This window comes from Rhea americana, unplaced genomic scaffold (genome assembly GCF_003343005.1).
Source record: "Rhea americana isolate MKP2758 unplaced genomic scaffold, rheAme1 scaffold_161, whole genome shotgun sequence".
Lineage (NCBI taxonomy): Eukaryota > Metazoa > Chordata > Aves > Rheiformes > Rheidae > Rhea > Rhea americana.
The window spans coordinates 1,889,516-1,914,326 of record NW_028185717.1 but is presented as its reverse complement, the minus strand read 5'-3'; the positions used below and the strand labels follow the sequence as shown (position 1 = coordinate 1,914,326).

The following is a 24,811-nucleotide window of genomic DNA, read 5'->3' as shown; positions in this document are numbered from 1 at the left end:
AGCTGGAAAACTGCCTAGATAATCAAGAAAGGAAATCGGAAAAGACAACGAACAGGTCAGAAAGTTGACTTTGGGAAAGAGAACAGAGGAAGACAGCTGAAGAAAGCAAGCAACATCCACTGAAACAAATCCTGAGACCTCATTCCCTTCCTGAACAGTCAATCGCTGGGAAGAGTCGGCTCCTCTCCTGCTTGCCGCAYGGAGCACGCAGGCAGCCCGACTCCTCCAGCACTGCGCTGATGGTTTCCAAGCTACGGCCAGGAAAGCCACAGCAAGTGCCCTGAACATGGTCCACAGACCACGTTTGGGTTACAGTCAGATAATTAATGTATCTGACAGCCTGGGCAGACAGGGATTCCCAACGTACAACCGCTACACAGTCCTAGGCGCCCGCGGCATTCAGTGGCTATTAGCGTCGTCTACAGCACGGAGTAAAGAAAAGCCTTGGGCAACTTAGGGATCTGCAATTAAAAGAAGCAAGCATCTGGTTGCGATAATACAGGTTCTCTTCACGGTATGATGGTGTAATGGTCAGCTTAGACTAAGTGGGTGCYGTGAGGATGCAGAAACACAAGCAAAATGCACTACCACCCCAGCAAAGTAAATTCGGTTACCGGTCGCCTTTCTCCTTCGCACTCACGGAGGGCCAGCGCACCCGCAGCGAGCGCCCGGGGAACCCGCRGGCCGAAGGCTGCCGCAGCCCCCGCTGTCCGCGTACCAGGCACCAGTGCAAAGGGCCCGGGAACGTGGGAGAACTACCTGCTCCTGACACCCGAACACCGAGCCTCTTTAACARCCGCCCCAACGAACGGCAGGAAAAACCGTAACCATCACGGAGCAGGACAAAGCAAAATCTAACGGGACTGGAGGAGACGTGACGGGAGCGGGGACGCCGGGACGCCGGGACGCGGTAGCGGATGTCTCCTCCGCCCAGCTGTACGGCGGGCCGTCCAGGTCACCCGTCTGCGGGCGCCGAACGGCCGAGGCGCAGGGCACGGGGCCCCGCGGGGACGCCTCTGCRCGCCTACGCGCCAGCGCCCCGCGGGCCCCGGCCCTCGCGGGAGCTCCCTCCGGGTCCACGCGCACGTGCAGCGRAGGGCGTCCTGCTAGGACCGGCAATCCTGAGCTCAGCCGCTACCGGAAAACACCAGTTTTTCCTAGAAGCGTAAAACAGAACCACCTGCCAGCAGAAGACCTGCTTTACATTRCCGCTCAACAGAGCACACGCTTTAGGTAACGACCGATACATCAAGCGGGTTTTGCAGGGAYGCTAAAATACTTCCTATCTGCAAGAACAGAATTAAGGTATGTTCCTCTGACTCTGAAATTCAAAAAATAGTAAATATATACAGTACTACAGAATGATGCATCAACAGCCACATTAAGATCTGACGTTACCACACACAAATATGAAACATGCCAAGTTTAAATTGGATTTGTTTCCCTGAAAGAAATTATCTAGGACTGCAAATATTCATAAAAGCTAATTAATACAGTTATGGGAAAAATGATTTATTTGAAATAACTTTCTTCAGATTGACTTTTCATCAGGCTAAAAAAGTATGGATGTTTTTGATGGAGTCCAATATAAATTAAAACTGCTTTCTTCGTATTACACTTTCTGTAAAGAATTCTGATTGATGTTCAGAGTAAGAATTCAGCCTTGGACTTTTGAACAACTACTGGAAAATGAAAACTGGCAGTTAATAGGACCATTAAGACCAATGTGATACATTACTGTATTCCCACAATTCTCAAATTAAAATCTACTTGAAGAATTAAAATGGATTAATCTAACGGAAAGCAGGAGAACACAGAAGTTAAAAACATAGCTACATGTGTATTGATTTAAAGCGTCTCCCTGATTCATTCAATATTGGATTTTAAAGAATTAGGCATTCTAGAAGTTAATGCCATTAGGCATTTTTAGAAGTTTGTGGTATTCCGTTAGTGCATACTTTGTTAAAATTGAGTGGCATATCTGCATCACTAAAATGGGTTAGTATTAGAGTGAAATTGCAGTATTTATTACCTGAAAAAATTCAAAACATAAAAAGCTATGTAAATATAACTATTGATTCAGTGCTTGTATCTCATTCAACATATTGCTGCTTTGTGAAAAAATGTCCATTGCTCTACAAGATCTAAAGCCAACCCGCATTTTATTTACAGATAGTGGTTGATAAAGAATGTTATTACCATTGGGTCCTCACCACCTGTGACAGTTGAAGAACGAGCTCTCCTAGATGGACCACTCTGCTGTTAAATGATAATTAATGTTACAGATAAGTATATTTAGTGATGAAGGTCACAGATTACTCTCATATCTTTAGGAATAAAGAATTATAGACACTCTCAAGCTTATTAATGGAGAGCAGTTAGGCTGAAATAATATTAATGCAAAAATAATAGCAAAAAAATGAAGAAATCAATCACTGATGACCCAGTCAGAATTTCACACACAAAACACTGTCTGAACTAATTTCAAGAGTTCTAGTATCCAATTCTATATGTTCGCTATTGCTAATGATAATATTAAGAACATACACTCAATGTGTAACACAATTAAGTGTTTTTTTGAGGCACGAAGAAATTTTGCATGTTCCCGACGATAAACAAATATCGATAAATTCTGGTCATCAATGAGTACAAAGAGAAAGTCAGAAAAAAGAGAATTTCAAATAGTATTTCAAAATTTTCAGTAGGGATTAACAAAGTCAAGAATAGCACTTTATATAGAAAGAAAGCATGAGTTCAGTTGCTAGAATGTATAGTATAATTAGTTCAGTAAAGATTAAAAATTGGTCAGATCAGGTAACATCCTAATTTTAGAGAAATGCTTTCAATTCTGCTGTTTTGAACATCTGCTAATGAAATTAAGTTTCTACAAGAATAAACTGAAAAACACATTAAAAKCAAGCTCAATCTGATTACATCAGTTAAAGAAACCCAGAGTCCACAAGCCAATTTTAAATAAAGAAGGAGAAGACCCCTGGAACAGGCTGCAATCAAAGCCAACTTCTACTAGAGAGAAAAAAGTTTAGGAGTAATTGTGCTGGAAACCACAGTATTTCTTACCCAGAAAAGAAAGCAGAGATGAAGAATACTTCAGAAGCACTACTTTAAACAAYAGCTATTACCTGTATCTGCAAAGCAGCAAATCTAGATACACTAAACAACTTCTAAAGTGCATAAAAAATCAACACAATCAAAGAGAAAAGCAGTATGGTTGTTGTAAATGCCTGCCCAGTAACAGCAGAAAGCAAACGGAGGAGAGACATCAGCTTTAGTAATGAACTTACTAGTATGTACTACTTACTCAATATTTCCACAGCAAATTTGCATAATCTTTTTCATTTGTGGTTTCATATGCAATATATAGGCTCATATATTCAAAAAAAATCAATTTAGCGAACACAAGAATCTACGTGATAGGAAAGCCCTGCGGCTGCTACACTCCGAGCGTGAGCGGGGTTGCTGCACTCTCCTGCAACCGCTGCAGTACCCTAACCCAAACCACCACTGGGCTGCTGCTCTGAACCCCCCTCGGAAGGCTTCTCGCTCCACTGATTTGTAYCAGCAGTCGGGTAAACACATTTTTGGTGTTAAATAACTAAAGTTAAACAGTGTGACTTTGATCACAGTCTAAAATTTTTTTCTTACAGATTTCACCATTTTATTTGCCAATCATAATGATATTAATTTGGTACACSTAACTATCTGGAATAGTCAGATGTCCATACTAGTAACCGATCTAGATCTGAATTCGTAGCAAAAGGGAAATACGTCATTCAGAACCAGAAAATATTCAAACAAAAACAAGAAATAAAAAGTAGCTTTGGTTTACCAAGGATAACTGAGACTGTTCAGCAACTGTATCCGTTACACTGCAAGATCTCAGTCTTGAAGAAGGATCTCTTTGCTGAAAAAAAGAAAGATGTCTTTAAGTTACACTGACACAAAACATGTACGGACTTTCTTCAGTAATTTTACTTTTCTCCCATTTAATCCAAATCCTTTAAAAATTTGTATYTTTTCTTGCCTTTTTTTAGTCTTAATATTCTGCAGAAACTGGCAAGCAACTGAAAAAGTAAATTCCCAGCRTTCCACCTTGGACTGTTTCTGTGTGGCCACGTTTCAGATTAACTGAGAGAAGGAGACTACTTGCAAACACATCATTTACCCACCTTCAGTAGCCAATTTACAATATTTTATTGACCTAATCTAAGGGAAGAAGATAAGCCATTCTAGGTGAAGGCGGCTGGACAGTGGAACAAGCTGCCTGGAGAGGTTTTGGTGTCTCCATTCCTGGAGATATTCAAACCCACCTGGACATGGTCCTGGGCAACCTGCTCTGGTTGATCCTGCTGAAACAGGGGTTGGATCAGAWTATCTCCAGAGATCCCTTCTAATGCCAACAATTCTGTGACTCTATGATTGTGTAATTCTGAAATATCCCCATATGTTGTACCAGTTTCACAAGATATCTGGAAGGCATTAARCATGGCCTGAACAATCATTTTTTGTTACCCTCAGGAGAAATCCCATAAAATGGAGAGGAAAAAAAAACACCCAGCATTTAAAAAGCCTTTTCCTTGAAACTGCCTTCTCTCTTGCTTGCATCAACAACTCAGCCTCTCAAGAACAGCCTTCTCACTAGCTGCATTTGCCGTATTTCACATACCAAACCCTCRTTTCAGATAAGCAGGCACCTTCAGAAGGCCCCATAATTAAATAAGATCTCAGATAACCTCAGAACTACCAGGCAGTCACTACAGAATATCGGAGACTACAGGAACTTCTGTGGGAAGGTGACCTTGGGTAAACTGTAAACTTCCTCTGACGCTATTTACACTGCTGCTAAATCAGTTATTGATGAAGAAATTGAAATGGGAGTTGATTTTTTTTTTGTTTTCTCTTGGATAGGAATTGTGAGGGTGACGGAAGRTTTATTTGGGACTATGGTGTTACATTAGAGATAACATGTGAATTACATGCACTGAAGTATGATAAATTTAGCTGACATATACTTGATTTCTGCATACTCTACTCCATTGCTTTTTGTGTGGTTTGACTCAGGTTGCAAGTTCCAGGTATAGCAACAGGCCCCGGTTAATTCTTAAACATACTATTTTGCATAACTGATATGTAACTTTTAATCAACGAGTAATTGGTATTACTTGTTCCTAGATATTAACGGTATGAATWAGAATGCTCTAATAAATAAGCAAATGACTCAGCCCATTTATAACAACTCACACAGGCGCTCATACACACCACTGAAAGAGAAGCAACATCATGAAGAAGGCAATTTAAGAGGTATACAAGAACCACCAGCTCTTATTCAAAAGTATCATCAGTCTTAAAAGCATATACTACTGAAAGATCAGATGGCTGAAGATTACATATTGCTTCTGTATTATGCTAAAGATTAATATGACACGATTTGTCTGACAAATGCAGTGCGCAGCAGTCTAAAGTGTATTCTGGCATTACATAGATATATGAGAGTAATAAAATAATATTTTCATGCACATACAATCACCTCTCAACTATCTGTTGGCAATTTAGCTATGTCATAAATTAACTACACATGGATGACATTGAAGCTGTCTCTGCGCAAAACCATCAAAGGTCAGTCTGGATATATTAACTCAGGCACACTGTCGGGGAAATGCAACTCTAAGTGTTTCTAGTTTCARCTCAGAACATCTGAGCCAGCTTCATACAAAACCGGTCTAGCATTGGCTGGGTTTGGGAAAAACTCTGGATCCAAGCTTCATCCATGCAAATTCATGGCRCTAATCTATCAAGCCTTTTGGAGCTTGGATCAAGGGGAAATGTCAAGTGGACACACCTGAGCACATGGAATCAGCCTGTGTTCAGCTACTACTGCCAAACCTTTCCTACCTACATGGCTCAATCCAAATGAAGTTCTTGGACTGTGCTGGCCAGCCTCTGAATTAGAAAGATTCATCAGCCCAAAGCAAGCACTGTTCATTCACATGGAACCAGCTCAGATTTAAGTGCTGGATCAAGCTAATGAGTCTTCATAGCAACCAGGTTCAGGGAAGCACAGTTCAAAGATGGGAGTCATCTGGCAGATGAGCTGGGGCTAAACACTGCTGACACGCTCAGTCTTTTGGGTGTATGGGTATGGCGCTTCATAGTAATTTCATTATGTGTTTTTTTCTCTTTATTTGCAGTATCCCAAACCTTTACTACTCTGGATAATGTATAGTAACAGGGATTTTAAATGCTTTGGTATTGACTTCGGCAGTTTCTTACTTTGCAAGTTTGGTCTGATTGTAATCTTTATTGCACTGATATGTTATCACTTAATGGTTCATAAAACAGCTAGTTTGTATAGGAATACAACTATTGAATTATTTTAATTAAGACAATTTTGTAGATATACCATTTATCTTTTATTCTCAATGTAAAACAATGTAGGTCCTGATCTTGCCATTGATCCTATTTGATTAGCCTCTTGCCCTCCAAGTGAAGGCCTACAGAAATCTGTAGTTATCTACAAAAGCACAAATGCCTCTTACGCAGATGGTTAGCCATCAGCACTATAATTTGCTGAACTAGCCTCTAGATGACATTCAAATCATTTAAAGACATTGTATCACATAGCATAGGTTCTTTTTGGAAAAAGATCAGCATTAGCACTTTTTCCTCTTTCCTTTGCAAAAGTCATAGGTTGACACTCTCTAGCATTGCATGATATATCTTGTTTCGCTATAGGTATAACCGGAGCAGAGCTCTGAAGTTAAATTCATACAGAAGAAAATGTTAAACCAGAACTGAGGAAGTCTAATTATTCTTTAAGGCAGTTTGTTTTATGTTAAAATTCAGATGCATTTTTGAAGACACGTTTARCTAGTGTGCTTAGGTTTTCCTAAGGCCACTGTCCATATGAATGATTCAGATTGTATCAAACTAACAAAAAGATTATAGTAACAGAGGATTACGCAGAAAGCAGAGCATGTCACGTACAATCAAAGAACTGAGTTGTTCCCCATTGGAATCAGGAGTGACCTGAAGTCTTCTGTTCARCTCCTCAGACAGCTCTTGAGGACTGGTTCGGGACACTGGGGATGCAGGAGGTGGCGGCAGGGACAAGCTTAAGGAATCTCCACTTGCACTCGCCTCCTCTGAAATGGTTTCCCAAGGCTGGCAAAAGAGAAAAAAGCTTTTTTGCATTTAAGAAGACTGAATCTCTCTTCTCAGTATGCCTCCAGATGACTACCTCACTGCATCAAATATTGGTGTTTGACTTATTTCTGTTATAAAAAGCATCAGATGGGCTTGCTATCAAGTGAAATAATGAAACAGACATGCACCTTCAATGCTGCTTTCAGGTCTGCTAATGTGATTAGTATTAAATGAAATAAAACAATTCCTAAAACACAAAAACAAGCACTCTACTCAGCAGGAAGCAGTCATAGGGAAAAAAGGGTTTTCATGCTGTCTTCAAAATGGTCTTCATAGTGGAGACATTAAACAATGCTTTACAATTCAACACACAAAATGATGCAGATGAAATGTTAAGTAAAAAAGAGCTGTCATTAGATATGTTCTATTCAAAATTGTGTTCAAAATGTGACAAATTCTGCACTACATCACTAAAAACTAAAAAACCAAGTTATTTGATTTCAGAATAAAATGTATAATGGAAAGTATTCATAAATATTTACAAACGAATTATTAATAGCCGATGAGTGCAATAAGTCTCAGCAATCCATTCTTTGCTCTGAATAACATTTAGTAGACCAAAGGTAACTTTCACAAAGAATTTTGTCTGTGCTTAGTAAAATAAAATATTCCTTAAATAAGAATGCAATTGGAGTTTTGAACAAAAAGCTCACTTAAGCCAACAAATATCCACTAAACTTCACTTGTTTCGTCTAATTGTAAATTATATAAACATACTGAGAAGTAATATCTCAGAATTCTTTAAAAAAGAAAAAAAATCCCTTCTTTTTCCACTTCTGTGTCTTTTTCAAGATACCAAAGAAATTGAAATAAATGGCAGTTCCAATCATGAGGTTATATTAGCTTGTATTATTACAAACCCCTCCTGCTTCCAGTTCCTCATTTTCCCTACTCCTGGAACTTTTTCCACTGTTATTCAAAGCAGAATATTGGAAGTGTTTCCATCAAACTGTATGGAACAAGCAATGCTTGGAATTATAAGCCAGTCGCCCATAAATGCATGCGAACTTGAAAAGTATGGCTCTGTCCAGAATTTTTATTCTGTCACAGTGTTTTACTCAGGCAATTGCCACAAAAGTTGTTTAAAAACATAACTATTCACTTATAGTAATTAGCTTACAAATGAGAACCACATCAGCCTGGCATTTAGTTTGACTCTTCAGATTAAGACCTTGACATACTTCAGGAATGTCTCCGCTCTCCATCGGTTCTGGTTCCAAATCCTCACTGATGTGCCTCCGGGAGCGAAACCGTCTATGGGCTGCTTCTTGGTTGATCTGTCTGATGTTGTTATCCGAATCAGAGCCCACATCACTGCGTAGGGGGGAAGTGAAAGATGTGAAGGAAGAAAGAAAAAGAAAGTAACGAATGTCAAATTAAAACACTTACTTTGTCCACTGTTTTCAAAATCTAGCCTCCTTTTGATTATAACACAAAATGCATTATTCTTGCATATGTCAGGCTTCATTTACAGGAGACAGTTTAGTCGTTTAGTCCTTTAGTCCAAAGTAAATAAAAACTTCACAAAACTCAAGGAAGCTGTGCTGATACAGGAAACTAACACTCTATACAGCAAAGCTGGCAGAGCAGAGCTGGAAGTCCACGCTCCAACACTCCAACCCACCACTACTGATCACTTCCTGTGACGACCAGAATCATTCCAGGCAAGGAGATTTTACTTTTGCTTCTACCTTTGGGTCAACCATTACTTTCCTTTTTGCATGGCCGAAGCAGGTGCTGGCTGCTGTGGTATGGGTAACCGTTACAAAAGACCCAACCCTGCTGAAACCACTAGCTCAGCTCATACCAGCAATGGCTGGAAGGGAAGCTACCCCAGTTCCCTTAACGGCSAGTTCTCAGCTGGTGGCACTTCCCGACGTGCACAGCTAACTCTATGTCYTTCTCCACTACAGTCCTCCTCCTACAGGAGGAGACACATCAGAAGGCAGTACTGTATCCGAATCCCTCAGGACGAGGCACTGCAGCCTTGACAGACGATTACGTTCAGGAAGAATTTCTCAGCACAATCGTTCTGCAGGACACGTGCATCTGCTACAGACAGGGACTGTAAAGCAGGCAATGTCGTTTTTTTGATGACCAATATAGTAACCGAGTTACCAGCCTCAAAGGGAGAGGATATGTATCTTATTAGCAACCTCACAAGACATTCCCTTTCTTGCTTGTTTCAAAAATTCATAGAAAGTAAAAGCTAGACAGCTTCATCCTGAAGTTTTCTGGAGAGGTTTCCCATCTTGATTTCAAGACAACAGAAGACAAGGAAGTCATTTAATTTGCTTGAGAACACCATAACCTCACTATGTGCCAAGCTTGGGGTCACACATAGAGTCTACCAGTAGCAATCATGTATTTGTTTTCAAATCACCCAGGATATTAACCTCTTGGGAATCCTAGCTTAGCAGCCCCGAGGCCTTCACCTTACACACCCATCCGATGATGCTGCCCAGCGATGATTACTTTGAGATCTGTCAGTCAGACATTTCTCAATCCACGTACTACRTATTCTTCAGAATCACCAGATTACAAGGGAGTGCTACATCAAATAATTTATAAAAACTCAGTATTTTATAGACAGTTTTTTACGTTTACCAATCATCATGCTAATAAGTTGAAGTTTATTTGACAAGACATGCATCATTTAGTAAATAGCTCATTATATCAGTTTTTTTTAATAGTTCAAAACCTACAGAACAAAATGTAATAACTAAGTTCTAAGATAAGCAAATCAGAGAAAAGGAACAAACAGTGCCTTAAAACCAGACAGAACAGGTTTGTGTAATGTAACTGATTATGAACAGACAACAAAATAAACAACATGATTTCAGCACAACTCTTAATTTTCTCCATTATATCTACACCATATAAATCTACTCATAACAAAGGTATAATGAAGATCAGCACAGCCAGCTTACATAAGTAACGCAGTCTACACCACACTCTCTACTCCACACCAGATACCTATACCTAAGAGTAAACACTATCTCCCCAAAGTTATTGARTTTAACTTAATTAAAGCTAACCGACCTGACATTTTTTCTCATCTTTTCAACAATCCTTACAGAGGAAAGCAATGTGTATGTAATGTAATGCAACTCCTTTTAAATACTTACTGAAAAATTCCACATGCGTCTCCCAGTACTCTAAGGTATGTTGTTAATGTAATATTGTTCAAGGTCTAACTACTGCATCTATAAATAGAGTTCACACTATACTCTTCAAAATTCTCTCAATAGACACAGATAGGCACAACATTTGTCAAATTAACATCCCATCATTCCCAGGTACAATTTTATATTAAAAAGGGCATATCAAGCTGCCAGAGTCAAACAGCCCACCACCACATGTTTATCTTTTCAGCAGCCAAGTAACTCTTTGACCCATTTATGATTTCACTATTACCCCAATGTTTAGCATAGCTGCTAATGGTTTATTGTAACTGCTGACATAGATGGTTCAAAATAAAGCTCTGTCAGAATCCTAAAAAGACTGAAGTCTTTCCTTGCTCTGGCATACTCCAACTGAAGTGAGAAAAATGTCTGAAGTGTTAAGAACTAGTTGATAACTATTAGTTAAGTATTATTAATAGAGAGAAAAACAATTTAATCAATCTTTCTTCCTCTAAGATTTTCCTTAGGTCATTAAGTAAGTACTGTGTCACAACAAAACATTATGTATAAGTTTCTTATTAATGGAGCTCTACAGGAGCTCTCCTTCATTCTGGTATTCTTCCTGAGGTTTGTACCAAGACACCACCTTGCTTCCGAGGTGAATGATCTTTCAATACAGCTACTACGAATTATCTACTGTTATCTACAACAAGAAAAGATGCCCAGTGGAAATCAGAACTGCTCGTTTCAGGCGTTCCTCCAAAAATTGCCCCCCAGAATTCCCTGACCTGCAGGGGTGCCAAAGCATGTCTCCAGGTGCTCACGCAACTCATACTGCAAACAAGAACTGCAGGTGYGGTGTCAGATAAATATCGAAAGGGGATGCAGGAGTGAGGCTCCTGCTTGTGGTGACTATGAAGCATATTTACTGTTTTCATAAATATGACCTTTGTAAGGAAGGTTAAGGCAGAATTAAAATCAGTCTTTGTTTTCATAAAGCCAAACTGTCAGAGAAGAGTTTAAACAAATAGAAAAAATTAAAGCATTTCAGCTTCCTGTTATTTTTCCAAGCAATCAACAATGTTCAATAAAAGGGGCCATAAATCTTGTTTCACATAATATATGCAAAACTCTTCAACCGGAGCATTCTATGGAGTAAGTTAACAGTCTTGCTCCAAAGCCAGGAGAAGCCTATTAATGTGCAGTGCCTAAAGTAGGATTTGCAAGTCACCTATATATTTAATAAGGATTTTCTTACTGTTCCAATACTACCAAACATTTAATAACATCAGAAAAAGCCGAGATCATCTGGCAACATTTAGAAGACCCTCATCAACAAGATGAGGTCACCTCCATGGGTCCAACCCCAGCATCATGAAAGATGCCTGTTGACCTCAGTAGATTTGGGATGGACTGCGTGTGAGGGTTTTAACATTTTGTATTTAAGTGGAATTAATGAGTAAGTTTTATTTTTAATTTATAATACTTAACTATACTACTTCTAGTCTCTCCTCCAGTTAGTGAGCCCATGATTCAYGTGTCAATACATCTTGAATTTGTAAATTCAAAACAGTGATGCTTGTCTGAAAAAAAATCACTACCCTTATTGATAATTCTGCACACCCTCACTAAGGTAGTGTACTGCATTACACTGACACTCACATTAAACTTGGTCGATGCCACTGAGTAGTCCTGTTGTTATGATTGACATAGTAAGTCCGTCCCAGGTTGTCCACCTTTTCTTCCCACCCAGGAGGCAGTGGAGGAGGTGGTAACTCCTCCTGGTGCTGAGACGCAGAGTCATTGGAATCAACCACATCCCATCCATGCTTAGAAATGAGAAGAAGAAAAAAAGATTTTAAAGTTTGAGAAGTTACATCATTGCTACTTGTATTAGTGTGGAAGTACGGTTTCTGAAGATTTTCTAAAATGAAGCATTCATACAGAAACAGCAGAAAGCCCACTGTCACACAGTGTGCCTCATTTCAACAACAAAAAGCCTAAAATCCCAYCAGTTTCTTACAACAGTGATGCCTAACCTTATTTAGGTGCAGATTCCCTTGAAACTAGATGGAAACAATCAGTAACAGGGAATTCCCAACGCAGCCTTTTCCTCCTGGAGGATAATCATTTGCTTTGCACTTCTCTTTTGCAGCTGCTATTTTCCTAAACAGATAGGAACTTATCCTCTTTGCCACTTCTATATAGTCCTTCTGTCAAATTTAACTGAAGTTGGCCAAAAGGTCTGAAAGTTATTGACGGCAATTAAAAATATGCGTGAAAAAAAAAAGGCAGGCCAACAAACAGGCACACAGATCAAACATAGCCATAYCTTTTCTTAGAAAGCTAAGAAAAAAACTCTCATGTTAGACATAAATGACTGCATTCTTCTATCCACTTGGCATGACTTACAAGGCCTTGAGAATTTTCACAGAATGGAAAAACCTGTAACCGACTCAGGTAGACTTTGGAATTCACTGTGGCAGTTAAAACATTTGAAAACAAGAGTTTACATTAAAAAAAAAAGAAAAAGAAAAGAAAAAAAAAGGGAAGAATAAGCTTATACCAAAGCTTCTACCAGTTTTATCTTTCATGTACTACTTTTCTACAGTTACATTTGAATCTTTAATGTCTCAATGTGCACAACAATGATGCAAAGAAGTCAAGACAACTAGTGAACTCTTGATTAAGTGCCTTACCTCAGATTCCTCCCTTTGATCGTTATTTTCTTCCTCTTGGCCACCATTTTTGGGCATATAAGCCATCTTCAGCCGCAAGAAACCCTTTACACGAGATTTGTGGCTAGAAAGCAAGGAGATACATTTCATTCAACAGCCTTTTAACRGTTGCAAATAATAAACCTTAGCATAAGAGATGTTCTTACATGAAAAGCCCTTCCCCCTCACCTTCTTGGTCTGAGAAGGAAATCCTTAAATGTGTACGGCCTCTCCATGGTTGGGTCTTCAGTCTGTAAGCAGTTAAGACAAGGGCAGATTAAACGGCTGGCCCGCACGTTCACAGGTGTGCAGAGACGCTCACGGCAGCGCTGCAGCGGAGCTGCCACCGGACACGTTCAACCGGCAGAGTCACCACGAGCAAACGCCAGCGGCAGAGTCCGCTGCCTGTCACCGCAGACACCAACCGCGGGCTGAACCAACTCCCGCGGCTCGCGGTGCCCACCAACACTCACCGTGCAGGAAAAGGTGCCACTGAACAAACCCTTCCCAACCTTCTCCAGCCACCCAGCAGCAGTGCTGGAAAGGGTGCACCAGCACCAAAGCAGTATTTTCTCAGTGCATTAGGAAGAGATTAAACAAAATACACTTCAGCTGCCTCTGATCTTTTCTTTCAAAGCAGCTGAGACTTTCAAAAACTGTGAAGACTCAAATCCTTTACGATGCTGGTAAGTAATGTTAACAGGCCGGCAGATGACAATTTCTATATCCATTTAATTACAAGATTCATAAAGCCTTAAATTCCTGAAAACTGTCTGTTATGTGAAAACTTCAGCTTTCATTTATCAAAGTAAGTTATATTCTCCATTGCTGTGATCAATGACATTCTAGGTACAAAATTAAAGATTTATAAAAGAAAAGGTAAACAAGAAAATCAGAAATTCATATGCCTATTTGCTCTTGGGGGGGTTAGGACTGCACGGCGGGGCTGACAGCGCGGGAGCACTGCAGCGCGCCCGTCACCCCGCGGGCTGCGGCACTGCCGGGGCCTCGGGCCAGCCCAAACCCACCCCAAAACGAACACAAGGGGAGCAGGTCCTTCTCAGGGCTGTTGTTCCCACCTGCCAAAAAATTACAGTGACCGTGTAAACGGCTTCGCAGCCCTGCCTGTAGGAACAGGAGCACTTGCTGGGACCAGTTCCCTAGCGAAACCCTTCTGAACGCAGAATAATCCACCTCCCAGGTTATGATTCACTTAAAACATCCTTGTCTTTTGCATTTCAAACAACGACACTAAAYAAGAATTTAAAAAAGAATCCTAGTTACATCAGTTTTGTATCAAACACCACACAGACTTCCCTCCCACTGAACGAACTCTCTTCCTGCAAGGCAYTTCCTGCATTAAATTTCCACTTTATCTCTATGAGAGACTTCCCGTTTTTCCAGAGAAATAGCTGACTTCAAGCATATCAGCAGTACTTTAAAGTATATGTGGTTATGAAACGTTTTTAGTGCTACAATATGTAACTAATGTAGACAAAGTAAATTATTTAAACCAAATTTTGTAGGCAGCAAAGCTGTGTTAGACAGAAGTAGGATTCTGCCAAGCATCAGCAGCGGAGCTGGAGTGGGAAAGCAAACATTTATTTATAAATACATTCTTTTATTAACGCACTGAAAGGATGAAGGAGCAAAATCCATGTTAGACCACAAATAAAGCCATTATATAAGATATTTCCCGGAGCATCAGGCCGGCGCGCGCTCCCGAGCTCGTGGCCGGCGCGGGCGGGAGCACGCGGGGGGGAGCACGCCGCCGGCACGGTGCGCTGCAGCGGCAGGCGCGCCGCGCCCGAGACGCACGTCGCAAGCGGCCTCGGGGGAATTCGGGAGAAAAAAATGGCTTCTGGAGCTGAAGAAATTGCCTGTGCATAGGGAGACTGAGAAAGGGTTTTGCCCGGGAATCCCTCCCCCTTTCTCGCGCRTCTCAGCGGATGGAGATGGAGAGCTCTGGACTGCAAAATCTGATCGTTGCAGCACAAAGCGATTTATTTTCCAATGGCAGCAAAATGGCTGCACCAGGAAATTTTACAATTTCGGATTTTCTACGTAAAGACAGTRGGAAGCTGCGAAATGATCTGAAAACGTATTTTCAACATTCTGTTGTTTAAATATGAGCTCAAAGGCGACGCGCACGACCGTGTTCAGCTAAGCCCCAGTCAGAGGGGAGCAGAGCAGCCGCCTTCCTACAGAACGTGGAGAAAAACAGAAAGCTGCTAAATCCCCYAAACGACTCGCACGAAGCGTGTGACACGCCATAGCCCTACCTCAGCTCCCGCCACTGCTTTGTGGTTTAAAATGTCRTGTTTCCTAAAACGGAACTTAAATACCCCGAGCCTGCAGACTGCATGTGCACTAAGGGGTCTCTCACGGCTTTGCTCTTTATAGCACAATGYTTGCAGTACACGTACAGCTTAAAACTGGAGTTTTTTATGCTATTACGAACGTGCTATTTTGAGAGACAATGTATATGTACGGACACATGCATATAAACAGACATATACACACACGCTGATAAATCATCCCGTGCCATACACAGGTTTTGCCAACCGGACGCATTTCTGATCCCTCCACTACACACTGCAATTTGTAAGCCAGCAGTAACAACAGTGCTGGGACTCGAGATCAGCCAAAAACACCCACAGCCAAGCAAGCCCGGTGTGGGAGCRTTTACACAGCCACCCCCACCCCCTACGTCCACCAGTAACGTCCACCAGTAGCAAGAGGACAAATTCAGGAAAAAAAAAATTCCTGCTAAAATTGACTCTTCCATTTTGATGTAAACTTTTGTACCTTCCACAATTACAAGTTCACGCATCCAAAGGCAAAAAACCCTTCCAACCTCACACATGCCATGAATAAGATCAATCTGTACATTTACTAAACATTAACTGAAACAAAAACTCTGTTCAAATGCTAGTAATATAAAATTATAAATATAATAATACATATTACATAAATATTATTTAATAAAAACCCAGAAAATACTTATGCCAAGTATAAAACAACGGATACAGATCAAATAGAAAACTTTGTGAAAATGTATTTTTTGCTTTTTGTAAAGAAAATGAARAACAATTGCTGTGTTTCACACTCTTTGTCTCTCATGACTTTCAAATTTAAATGCTTTCTTCAGCGACTCAATTCAGCTTTGAAGCACAGAGTAGCAGTATAATATGCGTACAAAAAGACAAAAGGAACTTTTTTTTGGCACAAACGTTCTCTGCAAAGCTCATTTCGAAATTTTCTAGATGATAAATGAAAACAACTGAAAGATCATATAATAATACTGAAATACTGAAACTGAAGTAAATTTATCTRTGAAGCAAATTACTCACTTTTATCTCTTTTTGTGAACTGTTCTGACGGAGTGATTTGCAGCTCAGGACCCTACAGACACACACCAAACTCCGAATTAAGTCAGTTTTCCTGGCAATGCGCAGAGCTTTATCAGCCGAGGGCACAGACTGAGGTTGTGTCCAAACCTCGCCCAGCCGGAAGGGCACGCGGGCCCTCTCCGTGCCACTGCTGCGCTTTCCTTGRGAGCAGGCTCGGGGTAAAATAATTCCTCGTGAAATACCCATCATCATTCTGCCTTYCTAAGAATACACTAGCTGAAAATCACTGACGTTATCGCACTAGGACTACGTTCAGACACTATTCACTAGTCCCTGAACGACGAGCGTCCTTCTGTGAGCAGAGTATATGAAAAGGGGGATCTAGGAAACCCTGAAGACGGAGTTTCAAGATGCTGTTTCCAGAGAGCCAGAGCGAGGTCAGTTCTGCACTCCCACAATAACAGGAGGGCACCTCCACCCTTGCTTAGGGCGTAAATGGAAATTCCACTTATTGAGGCCAGAATTTTGCTTGCTGTGGCTGTGCAGAACCCTGGGTGCCAGAAGGAAATCAAAAGGCAGCTAGAGTTTCATAGAACTACAAAAGAAAACAAAATAAAAAATACAATAAATAAATACAAAATAAAAAATAAAAGTACAGAATAGTTGAGGTTGGCAGGGACCTCTGGAGATCATCTAGTCCAATCCTCCTGCTCAAGCAGGGTCACCTASAGCATGGTAGACAGGACCAAGTCCAGATGGCTTCCGAATATCTCCAGAGAAGGAGACTCCACAACCTCTYTGGGCAACCTGSTCCAGGGCTCCRTCACTCTCACAGGGAAGAAATTCCCCCTCACGGTCAGGCAGAACTKYCTGTGCTTCAATTTCTGCCCRTTGCCTCTTGTCCTGTCACACGGGACAACTGAAAAGAGTTTGTSCCCGTCCCCTTGACACYCTCCCTTCAGGTACTTGTMCAYAYTGAYCAGATCCCCCCTCAGCCTTCYCTTCCCCAGGCTGAAGAGGCCCAGCTCTCRCAGCCGTTCCTCMYAGGGCAGGTGCTCCAGCCCTCTGASCATCCTCGTAGCCCTGCGCTGGACTCTCTCCACTAGCTCCATGTCTCTCTTSGACTGGGCAGCCCAGAACTGGACACAGTMCTYGAGATGAGGCCTCCCCAGGGCTGAGTAGAGGGGCAGGATCACCTCCCTCCACCTGCTGGCAACACTGTGCCTGATGCACCCCAGGAGACCATTGRCCTTCCTGGCCACAAGGGCACATTGCTGGCTCATGGTCCACCAGCACTCCCAGGTCCTTCTCTGCAGAGCTGCTCTCCAGCAGGGCAGCCCCCAGCCTTGTACTGGTGCCTAGGGTTATTTCTCCCTAGGTGCAGGACTCTGCACTTGCCCTTGTTGAACCTCAGGAGGTTCCTCTCTGCCCAGCCCTCCAGCCTGGCCAGCTCTCTCTGAACGGCAGCACAGCCCTCGGGTGTCTCAGCCCCTCCTCCCAACTTGGGATCATCGGCAAACTTGCTGAGGAGGCACTCCGTCCCCTCGTCCAGGTCATTGATGAAGAAGTTGACCAGGATGGGACCCAGTCCTGAGCCCTGGGGGACACCACTAGCCACAGGCCTCCAACTAGACTCTGCACCACTGATGACGACCCTGAGCTCTGCCTTTCAGCCAGTTCTCAATCCACCTCAACTTCTACTAATCTAGCCTGCACCTCCTGAGCTTATGTAGGAGGATGTTATGGGAGAGAGTGTTGTAAGCCTTGCTGAAGTCAAGGGACACAATGTCCACTGTTCTCTCCTCACCTACCCAGCCAGTCATCCCTTCATAGAAGGCTACCAAGTTGGTTCAGCCTGATTTCCCCTTGGTGAATCCCTGCTGACTGCTCCTGATCACCTTCTTWTCCTCCATAAGCTTGAAGATGACRTATAGGATGAGCTGTTCCATCACCTTTCCAGGGATGGAGGTGAGGCTGACTGGCCTGTAGTTTCCTAGGTCTTCCTTGCCCTTTTTGAATACTGGAGTGATACCGGCTTTCTTCCAGTCCTCAGGCACCTCTCCTGTTTGTGACTTTTCCAAGATGGAGTGTGGCCTAACAGTAACATCCACCAGCTCCTTGGTGCTTGTGGGTGCATTTGGTGCTTGTGGGTGCATCCCGTAAGTGCCCAAGATTTGTGGGTTTCCAGCTTGCTTAAACGATCTTTTACCAKATCCTCCTTGATTAAGGGAAAGTCTTCCTTTCTCCAGACTTTCTCTCTTGTCTTCAGGGTCTGGGRTACCTGAGGGCTGGCCTTAGCCRTAAAAACTGAAGCAAAGAAGGTATTCAGTTGCTCTGCCTTCTCTATATCCTTCGTCAAGGAAGTCTATACTTAGAATCCCTCCATTTTTAAGCAACAAAAAGAAATAAACAAGAAGTCCCTAACCCCTCTCCCAAATGTTTAACTGTTGACAAGAAAATGATTGGACTCTGTYCAACATCATACCAGCTCAATTATTTTTAACTATTAACTATTAGACTTCTCATTGCTGGCAAAGAAACCATATATAGCTAAAACCTCACCAAGCTGCTGCAGCATTCTGATTTTCCCTGGATTTGCTGAAGTGGAGTGGCTAACCTGAAGCTTGCTCAGGCTTATCTGCACGCCGCGGTTTCTCGCTCAGCAGGTTCCCTCTGACCCTGGATCTGCAGCATCCCTGAGCAAACTCGGCATCCAGCAGGAGWGCACCTCTGCAGGACCCCTGCCAGGAACCATCCCCAGAATGATCATGGGCTCCTCCACCAGCATCACCAGTGGTTTCAGCAGTCTCCTGCCCTGGAGCCACTTCTCCATCGATGCCAGGACCGCGGTTTGTGCAGCTGTTTGATAAACCGGGCTGAGGAGCTAGTCTGAGTTAAAAATAACCCACCTCAAACTAACCAGCTATTTACAGCCCCCCGAGCTCCCACATGCAGGYCACCACGCGAGCAGCCGCCCCTGCAGCCAGCGGGAGGAAAGGGACGGCCAGTGTCCGCCCCGCTCACGGAAACGCTCCTCCAGCTGTGCCCCGGGGACGGCAGCCTCCGAGCATGCATAACGTGGGGAAAAAAAAAAAAAAAAAAAAAACTTGTAAGCTGGTAAGCTGACTCATTCTTTGCATCTTTATACAATGTATTTGACCTGTTTAAAAGTGGGAAAGTCGAAAAAACTCCAAAATACTTACCTTGCTGTCACACAGAAAACCTCTTACAGGTTAATACCTCTTACAGAAATAAGCTAATTATACAAAGAACAGATGTTAAAAGCAATATGCATGCATGCTAAAAACTATAATGTATGCTCTGATAATACAATAGATTTCACAATTATCATCATCAATAATGTCTAACATCAATGTATAAGATTGCAGCACGTGCAACGGCACTCAGGAATATCACACTATTTACATTATTATGTCAGAGATCTTAGGATAATATTTCCAATCAGTAATCAATAAAATAATTAATTTTAATCAAATTTGTTATCATCAAAATCAGTAATTTTTGAACATTTTTAGAAGGACAGTGTTTTCAGCAACTTCTTAAGATGCTCTCTGAGGGTTCAGCAGTTTCTCACATGTCAGTCTGTGGCTACTGGCTAGAGGTTTGAAGTAATATCAAAACATACTAAGCACTTCCCTGGACAGAAAAAGAAATATCCTATAGCCTTAATGGCACATAAATTAATTAGAAGTAATTAGAAAGATTAATAGGACCAAAAATGAAATATAACAATGCCTTCTAACAAAAGTTTGGGAAGAAACGGAGTTTGTGCTGCTAAGGGAGAACACAACTGTTCCAACCATAAGGGAAAAGCAAGACAAGGAAGAAGCCAGGAGATGAGCAGGACAACAGGCACAGATGGCGAGGTGAGAAATGACCAGGCCATGGGCCACAYGTCATCCATCAATTAGCTCAGACCAGACGAGGATCTTAAGAAAGTATCAGGATGAGAAGTGGATGAAATCCTGGATGCTGAGAAATTTAATAGATATCAGAGCATTACTGCCTCTAAAAAGGGAACAATTTCTCCAGACTCCTGYGCCTGGTGGGGCTTTGTGTCTGTAACACCTCTCTTCAAGCTTCCCATGCTAACTCGTGAATGCTTGCTTTAAGAAAATTTAACTGCACTCTTTATGTAATTAATTCTGCAAAACACCGAAGTTTTTCATATCTGGTGATGCCAAATGAGTACACTGCAACAAAAGCACTGCTTACCGGAAGGTGACTAAGCGGCACATCCACTTGGCCCAGAAAGTCGTCTCTAGTCTATTAAACAAAAAGAGCAGAAAGAAGAGTAATTTTACCTCTAAGTTCATCTTTAAATCAGCAGGAGCAAAAAAAAAGAATAAACAGAAATCCAGCCACAAAGAAGGAACGATAGCTCCAGATCATTATTTTAGCAATAACTGGTTTCTACCCCTTTATAACCACAAACAATGTGCAACAAATAATTTATCTGTTTCATTCAGCAGAGCATTTTGTGTCACTCCAAAGTGGTTTCTTAGTCCATAGTGTGTTCATTAAACACTGACGTATTTCTCCTAATGTTTCCTTTGACAACCTTTGCATAATTCAATGCACCAAGTAAAAATTTACTCTTCCATGAATTATGGTTTCTACAGGTATTTAAAAAGTGAAGTGAGATTACCATTCATCATATAGTTGAAATGTTCATGTCAAGCTTTTATTAAACAAMCAAACCAAACCAAACCAAACTTCATATACAAATCTGATGATCCTCTTAGGAGTGGGAAGAAGTCCAACAGCCAACCACTCGATACAGAGCTTCATGAACTGTAAATATATTCCTCCAAAATAAACTGTTTGATCACTTTACTATGCAGAAACAAGCATTAAATTTTAAAAGAAGAAGTAAGAACGCCGTTGCTGTGGTTCTGGATGCTTCCTGCGTGAGCTGCAGCTAGACACCCCCGTCACCAGCCYGCCGAGCGCTCCCGCAGCTCCCACCCGCAGACCCGAGGCGCGCGGCACGTCACACCTTGCTGCTGCCACGCACGCATTGCTTCGGCTAAGGCACGTGCATGTGCCTGCCCCACACTGGCTCCAAATTCACTTACGCAAGCTTTGTCTATGTAAAGATGATAAATACTACTTTACTGTATTTATTTAAATAAAAGGAAACAAAATATGAGCACATTCTTCGTCACCTGTTTGATCACAGTTGGAAAGTCCAGAAGGAGACACTTAACCTTGCCCGCAGCCCCGGGGACGCGCGCAGACAYAGTCACCTAAGCACGCACTGGTAGTCAGTCTGCCCTCGACGCTGACAGCTTACGYGCAAGAACGAACCAGGAAACCCTTCCGGGAAGGGGATACGGCTCTGCGTTGGCCTGATAAAACGATGCTATTAAACACGTGAAAGTCCAAGGCTGTTTTTAGCTGTTTACATCAGTGATTCAGCAGTGACCAATACTATCTAAGAGGTCAAAATCTGCAATAAACTGTCAATGATGACGACCACTGAATTAAGAAATTCAATGGGAGAAATTCCTTTGCTGAGAAGCTCCTGTTGTTGAGACCAACAGCTTCAGCTGCCTAGAAACACGGACGTGATTTCTGCAGAGAGCACAAGGGACACACCTTCTAGCCACAGCGGCTCCACGAAAGACATTCACAATTTTTATTGCCAATGTGAAAGCCATCTTACAGAAATATAGCAGATTTTAATGTTACTTACAGGTTAAAAATCATTTTAAATATATTAATGAAACACAAATGAATAACGTTCATTAAAAAGAGTAGCAATAAATGCCCATTTCCTGTAGATACGTGTTTTTTAAATCTAATGGACCGTCTAATCCTACCCATGTCTTAATACACTGCAAGAGAAATGACTTCATGTTCAGCATGAAAGACTTTTCCCATTGAAAATACAGTACTACAAGCAAAAAGGAAGTGCCTTATGGAGGTCTCAGCAACATGGAGAACTAACCAGCTCTTAGCTGGTGAGCTCAATGTTACAAATGCAATAGCTCATTCCTAGTTTTCATAGCCATATCACCCTCAAAAATACATGCATTTAGCATTATGATTGAACTGCTTACAAAACACAATTAGATATTTTAAAAATATTTCTTGGCAAAGTATTTTCTCAAGTCAATTCTATTTTATTTTAAAAAGTGATTAAAAAATAAATGAGCCACACTTCCAGCACCTGAAATGTGACAATAAAATGCAACTCCACGCTTCTTGAACAGCTCTTGCACATTACTGTTCCATTATAAACAGTTTCCAATAAAAGTGACAACAGAACAATTCCAATTCCAAAACTCAAACCAGAAATCTACTGTTTCTATTTACCTTGCATATGTCAAAGGCAACATGCGCTATCTACAATGGTAAGCTGGAAAAATCAAGTCCGTTCAAATGCCAGTAGGGTTTTGCATAGAACAAGATGACTGATACAAGTGTCTCGGATGTGGAGTTTCAGCAAAGCGTTGTTTCAAAACATGTTGGTGTTTTGAAAAGACAAATCAGAGAAAAATCTGATTTTTTTCTTTTCAAAAGAAAATCTTTTCTTTTGAAAGAAAATCAGCAAAATTACATAAACGTCCTATCTGAATAAAGGCAATATCAACAAGTTGTAATAAAGCTAAGGTACATACCATGCCAAGTGCAATCCAGAAAATAGGCAACTCTTTTCCAGCAGGCAGGCCAATTAAAACAGAGGGTCTGGACACCACCCCTCGGGCTGCTTTTGACTTCTAGCACTCCAGTGCTAAACAAATTCAGTAAGTTATTGAGTCTGGGTCTCTCACAGTTTCCATCTTCCYTTGTCAACAGCTTTGAGCTCTACAGTCGTGAAGCGCTACCGTGGATTTGTTTTCAAGCTGCCCACTTGAATGCACAAACTCTACTGATGTGCAGACTACAGAAAAAACCCGAACCTCCTGCCCTTCCGCGACATAGTTAGCCCTGCTCGGATTTGCAGTAACGTACAGCAAGCTCAAAGAGCTTCCCAACAGATTGATTTGCTTTAATGGGATGTATTGATCACATCAACCTAAATAAAATCTTTAGAAAAGGTGACCTAACAACAGAACTGAAACTCAAAACACTTCTATGTAGAAATTAAAGATTTTTAGTAGCAGCAAATTGAAGTATCTTAGATCTCCACAGAAGGTCTAACAAGGAAAGCTTCCAGCAACTGAAAGGAGAAAAAAAACAAAACAAACCCAAAACTTGCTTGCTTTGTTGAACACTCTCCTTTAGGGTCTGAAAGCCATCTCCAAAGATGCTCCCACCACCTGAACACCACGCTCCTTTGGAACCAGAACGGGATCACCTTGGTCTATCATGTCCGTTTACTATATCAACACAGCTTCGTATCATCTCTTTTCTGACATTTCTCATGGCTATTTTTGAGGTCTCAAAACGTTGCTACTTCACATTTGTACTTGATGACAATTACATCATCTACCCTAGGAAAATCACACACAGATCAATCCTGCATTTCCTTTCCATGCTCCTATATAGGATATGACTGTAGACTTAACTGAAAATCCACATTTTTTAGTCACAAAGATGACAGGACAAAGAACGCCCCTCGAGGTTTTGTCGAGAAGTTCACGTTTATCTGATCCTGGCAATACTCAATGATGCTCTGAAGATGGAAAAAAACAAGCAGTGAGCAACCACCCCCTGGGCTCGGAGGTCACCGTAGGCAGAGGCCACCACCACCACCCAAACGGCACAGCGATGCACAAGGGAGACGATCTCCCTGCGCTCTTCCGGCCGTCCGCTTRCGGACACTGACTGTCAAGGACAGACAAAGGAAAAGGAACATGAAAAATTAGCAGAGAGGGGAAAATTAAAAATGAGCTTTGAAAYAGTAAACAAAACATGCGCTGCCATCACCCAGCTGACACCTCAAGAACATCTAGAAAGAAATAGCTCTCGCCTGTGTTTCTCCCAAGCAGYTGTGTGTGTTCAGTCAGCAGAAGGTATTCGCATATTGAACGAACTGTGACTGCTTCAGGTAATTTGTAATTTTTAAAACACTGCTCAGAAGTTACCTTTATCATTCAGAAACATCTCAAAACCAGCTCAGCAGGTTCACCAGTCCCACAGACAGAGCTGCTCTGGTAGCTTTTGTTGCGAATGCATCTAAACCTCACCGGCAATTTTCCTTCGAAACTCACCAGTTCCCCTGAAACGGTGACACGTCCCTGGTGCAAACCAAGAACAAAAGCCGTCTCCCCGTCTGCACCCCCTTCCGCGAGGACCAGCTGGCTCTCCCTGCGGGTAGGCAGCAGAGGGCATCCCCGAAACGGCAGCAAACAAGCGCGCGGGCAGCGGAGCCGGGCAGGGCGCGCAGCCGCTCCGGCCTCTCGGCACCGCGCTGCCCGCCGTC

The 24,811-nt window shown here is 41.9% G+C and overlaps 1 protein-coding gene across 7 annotated transcripts in view; it reads right to left on the bottom strand.

Moving 5' to 3' along the window:
- The window catches only part of NEDD4L (NEDD4 like E3 ubiquitin protein ligase), a 161,684-nt gene that overhangs the window by 38,469 nt on the left and 98,404 nt on the right, over nucleotides 1-24,811 (bottom strand). For 4 of the 7 annotated variants that reach the window (XM_085300180.1, XM_085300181.1, XM_085300176.1 and 1 more), the window contains 8 exons: nucleotides 20,653-20,703; nucleotides 13,253-13,314; nucleotides 13,046-13,148; nucleotides 12,009-12,175; nucleotides 8,403-8,535; nucleotides 7,003-7,179; nucleotides 3,848-3,922; nucleotides 2,200-2,259 (listed from right to left, as the gene is read on the bottom strand). In XM_085300180.1, coding sequence (XP_085156306.1) covers nucleotides 2,200-2,259; nucleotides 3,848-3,922; nucleotides 7,003-7,179; nucleotides 8,403-8,535; nucleotides 12,009-12,175; nucleotides 13,046-13,148; nucleotides 13,253-13,299 — 762 coding nt within the window. In that variant the 5' untranslated portion in view covers nucleotides 13,300-13,314; nucleotides 20,653-20,703. The remainder of the gene's footprint in view (nucleotides 1-2,199; nucleotides 2,260-3,847; nucleotides 3,923-7,002; nucleotides 7,180-8,402; nucleotides 8,536-12,008; nucleotides 12,176-13,045; nucleotides 13,149-13,252; nucleotides 13,315-20,652; nucleotides 20,704-24,811) is intronic. The other 3 variants (XM_085300182.1, XM_085300178.1, XM_085300179.1) reach the window with 1 other exon arrangement.